At 47.6% G+C, this 9,796-nt stretch overlaps 1 protein-coding gene across 2 annotated transcripts; it reads left to right on the forward strand.

Annotated features, from left to right (window-relative positions):
• Positions 1-331: 331 nt before the first annotated feature.
• slco4a1 (solute carrier organic anion transporter family, member 4A1) lies at positions 332-7,584 on the forward strand. 2 transcript variants are annotated; one of them, XM_061056875.1, is made up of 11 exons: positions 332-1,751; positions 2,050-2,140; positions 2,575-2,696; positions 2,816-2,927; positions 3,382-3,536; positions 3,994-4,252; positions 5,041-5,206; positions 5,337-5,512; positions 5,992-6,056; positions 6,900-7,048; positions 7,150-7,584. In XM_061056875.1, the coding sequence occupies exons 1-11, from the start codon at positions 920-922 to the stop codon at positions 7,324-7,326; spliced, it is 2,304 nt and encodes a 767-aa protein (XP_060912858.1). In that variant the 5' UTR covers positions 332-919; the 3' UTR covers positions 7,327-7,584. The 2 variants fall into 2 exon arrangements, with proteins under 2 accessions (XP_060912858.1, XP_060912859.1); XM_061056876.1 differs by having other exon boundaries at positions 5,044-5,206.
• Positions 7,585-9,796: the final 2,212 nt, after the last annotated feature.

The following is a 9,796-nucleotide window of genomic DNA, read 5'->3' on the forward strand; positions in this document are numbered from 1 at the left end:
GGTTACCTGGAGAGAGAGAGAGAGAGAGACAAATACACAGCAGGTCACACCTACACATTCACACACTGATGGTAGAGGCTGCTGAGTAAAGAATCCATCAGTATTAACTCATCCATTCATACACATGCACATGCTGATGGTAGAGGCTGCTGAGTAAAGAGTCCATCAGTATTAACTCATCCATTCATACGCATTCACACACTGATGGTAGAGGCTGCTGAGTAAAGAGTCCATCAGTATTAACTCATCCATTCATACACATGCACATGCTGATGGTAGAGGCTGCTGAGTAAAGAGTCCATCAGTAGTAACTCATCCATTCACACACTGATGGTAGAGGCTGCTGTGCAGCATAGGGCTGATCTGGAACATGTGTGTCTGTCATCAGTTTACCTGAAAACACACCTGAGGCCGGATTATCCTCAGTTAAAATAACACTGTGTTTCTTTAAAACGGGTGGTCAGCAACAAATGACCAAACGCCTTCTGGAATAAATCTGATGACAGCAAAATGTTAGATTCCTCAACCACGAGCAAAACGAGTTCAACACGGAGGAACAAAATGTTTCATTTACATAAATAGTCGGGGCGTGTTGTTGTTTCTCACATGTTTATTAATTGTTGATTTCTGTCCTCTCTGTGTTTCTCCTCAGGAAATGAGTCCAGGTCTGAACAGGTAACCTGGATCACCTGAGGACTGAGGGGAATGAAAAGTGAATCCTGATCTCTGTTTTAAACTTGTCACTGTCCCTGCAGTTCCCCCCTACTCCTCCCATCCCTTTCCTCCAGTCACCCTCCCCATCACCTCCCCCTCTTTCAGCCCCCCTTCTACCCTCAAACCCCCCTTCCCTGTCAGTCCCCCCTTCTCCTTCAGCCCCCCACCCCCCTGTGTCTGTTAACCCACTCCTCTCCCTGTGGAGATGCCCGTCCTGCTGAACGCCGACGCCTCTTTTAGTTCGAAGCAGGAGCTGTTGGACCTCCAGGACGGTCCTCTTAGGGGGAGCCGGTCTCTGGACTCCAGCCCCCCCGACTCTCAGACTAGTAGCCCGGTGGACTCTGGTCCCAGAAGCCCCTGCAGCCCCGATGGCGCCTTGCGGCCCCACATCTTCACGGGGGCCTCCACCCTGCCTGGGCAGCTATACGGGGGGAGGGGTGGCACCCGAGCAGAGCCCTCCCGGGGGCCCGACCTGACAGACTCTGAACAGCTGTATGGGTGGGGAGGGCTGACCCCGCGGGCGCTGCAGGTGTTTAACACCCCCCACTGGGTGCTGCTGTTCCTCTGTGCGGCGTCCTTCCTGCAGGGGATGATCATCAACGGCTTTATCAATACTGTTATCACCTCCATCGAGAGACGCTTCGACCTGCGCAGCTACCAGGCCGGCCTCATCGCCAGTTCCTATGACATCGCCGCCTGCCTGTGCCTTGCATTTGTCAGCTACTTTGGGGGGACAGGCCACAAACCGCGCTGGCTGGGTTGGGGGGTTTTGATTATGGCGCTGGGCTCTCTGGTGTTCACAACACCTCATTTCACCACGCCACCCTACCAGGTCAGCCTTCCGGAGCACTCGGGACTCTGCTACGCCAATCGCTCCACACCGTGCCAGGACGAGAAGGGGACGGGGCTTTCCAGCTACCGCTTTGTGTTCATGCTGGGTCAGTTTCTGCACGGGATGGGGGCCACACCGCTCTACACGCTTGGAGTCACATTCCTGGACGAGAACGTCAAGTCCAACTACGCCCCCGTTTACATCGGTGAGTCTTTATTTATACGGGGTCAGAGTGACTTTAGAGTTCCTCCTCCACAGGAACAACCTGATTAAAACACGCACACACACACGGCTTGAAACGGCGGTCTGAACAGGGCTACAGTTCCATATGTTTTTAAATGTTTTAAAAGGGTTAGGGTTAGGGTAACCTCACGGAAAGGCGGTTACTATGACAACAGATAGTGGGTGTGAGCAATGGACACTTTTAATCTTCGGGACAGGGACTAGATGGAACACACCCTGATGTGTGTGTGTGTGTGTGTGTGTGTTCTCTCTCCTCTCAGGTATCTTCTACACGGCGGCCATCTTGGGTCCAGCAGCAGGTTACCTGCTGGGAGGTTACTTCCTGAACATTTACACAGAGATCAGAGTGACGTGAGTCTGAGCGCAACCCCTAACCCCTAATTTATAATAAGACTTGATGATAATACAGGTGCAGGTGCAGGTGCAGGTACAGATAAAGGTGCAGGTGCAGGTGCAGTTGCAGGTACAGGTACAGGTGCAGTTGCAGTTGCAGTTGCAGGTGCAGGTGCAGGTGCAGTTGCAGTTGCAGGTGCAGGTACAGGTACAGGTACAGGTGCAGTTGCAGTTGCAGGTGCAGGTGCAGGTGCAGGTGCAGTTGCAGGTGCAGGTGCAGGTGCAGGTACAGTTTCTTACACTGATCCTACACAACTTTTTCACATCTTTAAACACAAACTGTGTTTTAATCATATTTATAATAAATAAACATGAATGTGTGTGTGTGTGTGCGTGTGCGTGCGTGTGTGTGTGTGTGCGTGTGTGTGTGTGCGTTTTTTTCTGTGTGTCAGGACTGATATGACTCCAGAGAACCCTCTCTGGGTTGGGGCCTGGTGGGTCGGGTTCCTGGCTGGAGGAGCAGCAGCTCTGCTGATTGCGTTCCCAATCCTGGGTTTCCCCCGCCAGCTGCCAGGTAACACTTGACACACCTGTCCTGTATGACACAGCTGTCCTGTATGACACAGCTGTCCTGTATGACACAGCTGTCCTGGATTACACACATATATATATTTTCTGAATATCCCCCTACAGGCTCTCAGGAGTTGGTGTCGTCGAGGGTCTCTGAAGCCCACCAGCTGAAGGACGGCAGTCACACCACAGCCTCTGACCCTCAGTTTGGAAAATCTGTCAAAGACATGCCCAGGTAAGCCTCACCCACAGGTGGGCAGGATGCAGAGAGCAGCGAGCGTAGTCAGACCATCAGGTGGAGAACAATCTTCCTGAAGCTGCCAAGTCAGTGACCCGTGTTAGAGACCTGACAGTATTTATATCTCTGATCATCAACAGAATAACTCATTCTGACATCACTTCCTGTCTGAACTACATTCACCTGTATGGTCAGTTTCTGATCACAGAGACTACGCTGCCATCTCCTGTTTGGAGGAGTAACTGCAGACTGACACAGTAATGCTGCTGTAAACAGTCTGAACCTAACTTATCACAACTTAGTTTCCTCCTATCACATCTGTGTCTGCTGTGATGTCATCAGTGTGAGATCAGTGTGTGGGATTACAGAGCGAGGATATAATCCAAACACATGTAACGTGACATGTTTATCAGGAGTGACTAAGCAACCCCCCCCCCCCTCGTCTCTGCAGGTCTGTACTCCTCCTCCTGAAGAATCCAACCTTCCTCTTCTTGTGTCTTTCTGGAGCGACTGAGGCGACCCTTATCGCTGGCGTGTCCACGTTTGGTCCAAAGTTTCTGGAGTCTCAGTTCAGTCTGAGCGCCTCAGAGGCGGCGACCTGGTTCGGTGAGCAAACACACAAAGATTTATTTTCTCAGGAGATGTTGAATGCATTAGATATTTATTTTTTATTTGACTTTGTAGAAACAATGTGGTCTTTAATGTGCAGATCATTTTGTTCATACTCGTCTAGTTGTTTCCCATCGAGTAAAAACCGGAGACAAAAGAAACAGAGAGACTCGTCTCTAATGCCACATGTTTTACGTCTTCATCTGGGACTAAACAAAAAGATCATCTGCTGTTAAACCTTTGAAATCAGAGTTTTACTGCAGATAAGCCGACCCACGTCCAGGTTGCTCCTTTCTCCAGAAGATCCATTTCTCAGGGAAGATCTTGAGTCTCCATGCCGGCTTTAATCTTCATCCTCATATCGTCTTGTTTTTATACATTTTAGTTTGAAGACAGATTTGTCCCCAATTAATGTCTTTAACCCCCCCCACGCCCCCCGCCGCCACCCCACCAGGATACATGGTGGTCCCAGCAGGAGGTGGGGGCACCTTCCTGGGGGGGTACATTGTCAAGAAGTTGAACCTGCGCTGTCGAGGAATCATCCGATTCTGCCTGATGTGTGCGACCGTTAGCCTGCTCGCCAACTTCATCTTCCTCATCCACTGCCCCAACCTTCCCATGGCCGGAGTGACCGCCCCCTACAGGTCAGAACATCTGTCTCAACACCTGCATGACCAGGACCAGGACCAGGACCAGCCCAGCAGTATAAACAGGTCAGTGTTTGTTGGAGTTCATATAATAAACAGGGAGGGTCTGATTCTTCTTTTGTCCTTATGTCTGCCTCCTCTACACTAGCTTTGTCTTTCAGGCCGTACAAACACTCATTAAGTGTTCAATGTGTCGTCACACTCAGGACTCAGATCTGACCCGATGCTGGAGACGATTCTCCTGAAATCACAGATCAAATGTTTTTAACATTTTAGACTGGTCAGTGTGTTCGCATGGACCTGAGTATCCTCCATTTGATCCGGCTCTTTACGTAACCTGTTTCTGTGTTTGTGCATGTGCACATCAGATCCTGATTCAGAAACCAGGATAAGAACTGATCCTGGTTTTGAAGAGGGTTAGGAATGAATGTCTCCATTGAAGAGGCTCATTTATAACATGCTAGCTGAGATTGGTTTGTAAGATTCAAACTTATGAAGCTAACTTGAACATGGACGAGGAGAGAGACGACTTTTTGGTGTCAGATAGATTTATTGATTTCTTTGTATCAAACAGTACAGAGACGGGCTAACTGCTTTGTATCTGCTGCTGTGTGAGCTAGCGCCATAAAGAGGTACGCACTTCTCACCAGATGACCTCGACCCGCTGACAAAGTTACATAGTGCTGAAAACAGGCGAGCGGGGCGCTCTGTGGACACGAGAGAGACTCTCCCTGTTGGAGGTTATTGTTCTATTAGATCGACTTAGAGACGACTGAAGGAGGAGGAGTTACAGAGTGATGTTTTAAAGTTCACCCCCCTCCCCTCCCCCTCCTCCCCCTCCTTTCCCCTGTCAGCAGCTCCTCCCTGCAGCAGTCTCTGTCCGTGGCCTGTAACTCTGACTGCAGGTGTGTCAGGGAGGTGTATAACCCTGTGTGTGGAGCTGATGGAGTCATGTATTACTCCCCTTGTCACGCCGGCTGCAGCTTAATCAACCACACCCAGCACCCATCAGGCAGACAGGTGAACATGCCCACACCTGACACACATTGGTGAAGCTTACGTGCACATTCAATAGAAAAAAAATACATTTCTAATAAATTTATTGGAATGGGAAACATACGTTTACATCTCTCTCTCTTTCTGTCTCCAGGTGTACTCTGGATGTACCTGTGTTGTCAGTAATGTGTCTCAGGCAGACAAAGGTTTCGCTCTGGCAGGAAAGTGTAGCAGCTCGTGTCACCACATGCCGGCGTTTCTCTTCCTCTTCTTCATCCTCATCCTCTTCACCTTCCTCAGCAGTATACCCGCTCTGACCGCCACACTCAGGTGAGTCCACCAGGTAGAGAAACACTCCGGTGAGTGATGATTCAAACATTCACCGTCTGCCTCCTGACTGCAGTACTGTGATCGCTCTCTGAGGTGGTATTCAAACTGTTGTGTGATTGGACGGTCGTTGGTGGCCTCACCTCTGACGTGGTGAATATTAACCTCAGTCAGGTTTCCGTGTCCTCTTATTGAAAAATGTCTGTCTCCAGATTCATCAGCTTACTGTTTCACTTGTTCAAGGAAGGGGCTGCAAAAGTCTAAACTTTTAAATTTCACACATACTCAAACCCCTACTCTGAGAGGGACGTGTGAATATCTTTTTTTTTGGCTGTACACAAAAACAACACGTAAAGAAAGTATTCATCTTTATCGTGACCACTGGATACACGAGGAGTCTGGAAAGGTTCTCTGTCACTCCCATCAGTATATATAGACTATTACTGTCTCATCTGTGTGTCTCACCTGTCTGCTCTGTACAGGTGCGTTCCAGACAGTCAGAGGTCCTTTGGATTGGGCATACAGTGGATCGTGGTTCGCACATTTGGTAGGTCCCTGTCTTATTTTTCCTGGTTTAACACAGATTCTTTACTTAGGGTCAAGACCAGAATTATAAACTAAGATATTATTTGAATAGAAATCAAAGAAATAAAGACCTCTTTGATACCGCTCTGCTGTGACGACACCGAGTCAGTCTTCCATGGCGCCGTCACATCCTCGCCCTTCTGTCTCTTTGGTCCTGCCTGTATAAGTGTTTGATTGGAATATTTGCATACCAAGTTTTCTTTCTACCGTCTGTCTAATGTCACTGATGCTGGATCTCTACAAAGTTATCGGAATTGCACTCATAATCAACTTGGCGCTTGCGTCCCTCCAACTATCATCAAGATCACCAGAGCCCCAAACACAAATGACTGTTTCATCCCTGACCCGTCACAACATACTTCAAATATGCAGAACACACCGCCAAAGTAGGAATACTCAACGACAACACCTCTGTCACTGAATGTCAACACTCAATGTTACAGTTTCCACAACATGCTCTAACATCCACCTCCAACTGAAAAAAGGGCCGGTCATTGACCCCCTGGACTGAACCACACTTACAATAAACTAAACTTCGATGAATATACCATGGGGCCCAATCGGGTTCAACCCGATGAAACAACATGGACTTTGTGTACACTCTGTGTACCCACCACCAACAGAATGGGCATTGGGGTCGGGAGGATTGTGAACTGCAGGCGAAGGCGGTGGTCTTGGGGTGCTGATCCCCAGCAGCATATACTCAATTTCAAACAAGATAATTGGCCTTTTTTAATTGTTTGAAAACAAGTGGTATCTAAAAGTATTAAAGATATAATGACCTGTCCTGTCTCTGTTTGTTCAGGAGGTATTCCTGGACCGATAGCGTTCGGCTCTGTCATCGATCTGTCCTGTTTGCTGTGGCAGGATCAGTGTGGAGAGCAGGGCTCCTGTTACCTGTACCACAACTCAGCCATGAGCCGATACACACTGATCGCAGGCATCATCTATAAGGTCACAATAGTAATAATACACACTGATAGTATGATTTTTATTATCATTCTTTGAGCTGCTGTTGACCTCTTAGCTGGCTCCTACTTGTCACCTGTCCACAGGTGTTGGGGATGATGTTCTTCCTGTTGGCCAGTGTGCTGTACACGCCTCCTCCTCAGTCTCCTCACAGCAGCTGTGACAGCACCGACATCGGAGCAGGAGGAGGAGACCTGAGCGACCTGCCAATCAAAGACCTACCTGAGGACGGAGTGATCGTCAACCTGCACGCCAGGTTATGACATCACAAGCCACGCCACCTAACCTGACTGTTTGTAAGAGTGTGTGTGGGGCTTGACAGCCTTCTGACAGCCATAATGACACACACACACAAACACACAGACACACTAGGCCTGTCCCCGACTAAGGATTTCCAGCCTGATTCATCAGATTTCTCTTATAGTCGACTGATAGTTTAAAGTTTTGTTGTTGTTTTTTGCTCTCTTTGATCCACATTCTCATTTCAGTTTAAACGCATCATTAAATGGTTTGTCTTCTAATCTTGGAATAACAATTTATTCTCTGATAGAACTTGATCCATCCTTTTTCTCACTTGTTAAATCTACTTTAAGGTGACCTTATAAACATATTACACCAGATTACACGAGTCCAATACAGCAGGCACACTGACGGTCCAGTGCGGGTGAGACCACCACAGCAACCACAATCTACACATCTGTCAGACCACCACAGCAGCTACAATCTACACATCTGTCAGACCACCACAGCAGATACAATCTACACATCTGTCAGACCACAGCAGCTACAATCTACACATCTGTCAGACCACCACAGCTGTCAGACCACCACAGCAGCTACAATCTACACATCTGTCAGACCACCACATCTGTCAGACCACCACAGCAGCTACAATCTACACATCTGTCAGACCACCACAATCTACACATCTGTCAGTCCACCACAGCTACAATCTACTAGGGGTATAAAGGTACACGTACTCGGACCGGACCGTTTCGGTACAGGGGGGGCTCGCACGCGGACCGATCCGAGTACGCTCGGAACAGAAGTTCTTTAATCTGTGTTCCCACACGGGCCGCAAAGCGGAAGCACACCTCAGTGTGAAGGAAGGCTGCGGCCGCGGATATGGGACACAACGTTGAGTTAGTAACTTGTAAAAAAGTTCAAACATAAACTGTGCAAACTGTGCAGATTACTAGTTCCTCGAGCCCTGTCGGTTTGGACAGTTGCATATAACCGGGAAGGAGTTCTTTTTACGGACTTACTCTTAAGTTTCGTCTTCATTTTCAGCGATGATCCCACTCCAACAGCGCTGTTGCATGAAAGGGGAGGGGGAGACACGTATGTGTGGGAGCATAACCTGCAGCATGATAGAATGAACACCCTCCCTCCCCAACAGACAGCCTTTTGCTAGTAATTCTGAACTGGCCAAAGCCATAACAAATGCCGTTAAAGTTCTTATATCGACAGAGGGAAATATTAGTAGTTCTGCGATGAAACTATACTGTCCCAGATGTGATTAGCTTTATTATGTGCTCAAAGGGCATTCAAAAAACTGTTGCCTTCCTCAACTAAAAGGTGTCAGTGTAATTTAAAAGAAATAGTTTTTTACATATAGGCTATATTAATTACTTCATTTCATTCTAAAATACTTTATTTCATTCATATCTTTTATTTATTGGAGACTCTTTTGGTTGAAGGATGCAGCATAAGTTCATTTTTTTTTTTTTTTTACAATGTTTAATTTAAAATGTTATTGAAAAGTAACCTGAGCAGGTGTACAAGTCTGACCTGTCGATGCTGCACTTAGCCCAATGTGTAAAAGGGAAATTCTAAATGTTCCTAATAAAGAAAAAAAGTGTTGCATCAGGTCCCTTTACTGTACCGAAAATGTACCGAACCGAAGCTTCAAAACTTGGAACCGTACCGAACCGAAATTTTTGTGTATCGTTACACCCCTACAATCTACACATCTGTCAGACCACCACATCAGCTACAATCTACACATCTGTCAGACCACCGCAGCAGCTACAATCTACACATCTGTCAGACCACCACAGCAGCTATAATCTACACATCTGTCAGACCACCACAGCAGCTACAATCTACACATCTGTCAGATCACCACAGCTACAATCTACACATCTGTCAGACTACCACAGCAGCTACAATCTACACATCTGTCAGACCACCACAGCAGCTACAATCTACACATCTCTCAGACCACCACAGCAGCTACAATCTACACATCTGTCAGACCACCACAGCTACAATCTACACATCTGTCAGACCACCACAGCAGCTACAATCTACACATCTGTCAAACCACCACAGCTACAATCTGCACATCTGTCAGATCACCACAGCAGCTACAATCTACACATCTGTCAGACCATCACAGCTACAATCTACACATCTGTCAGACCACCACAGCTACAATCTACACATCTGTCAGACCACCACAGCAGCTACAATCTACACATCTGTCAGACCAGCGACACACACTGTATTTTAACCATCTGAAGATTAACTGAACTCTCCGGATCATGATAATCCACCAAAACAAGTTCTCATGATTTAAATCCAGTGACACCCTCATCACGTCCATAACGAGCCACTGAACTGTTCCAAATACTGCTGACCCTTTGATGACACCTCATCACAGCCTATGAGAGCCTTTGTTGAAAGGAGGTGCCTCCCCCTGTTCTGCTTCTATCAGTCCTTCAGGGTGAT

Source organism: Labrus mixtus, chromosome 15 (assembly GCF_963584025.1).
Source record: "Labrus mixtus chromosome 15, fLabMix1.1, whole genome shotgun sequence".
Taxonomy (NCBI): domain Eukaryota; kingdom Metazoa; phylum Chordata; class Actinopteri; order Labriformes; family Labridae; genus Labrus; species Labrus mixtus.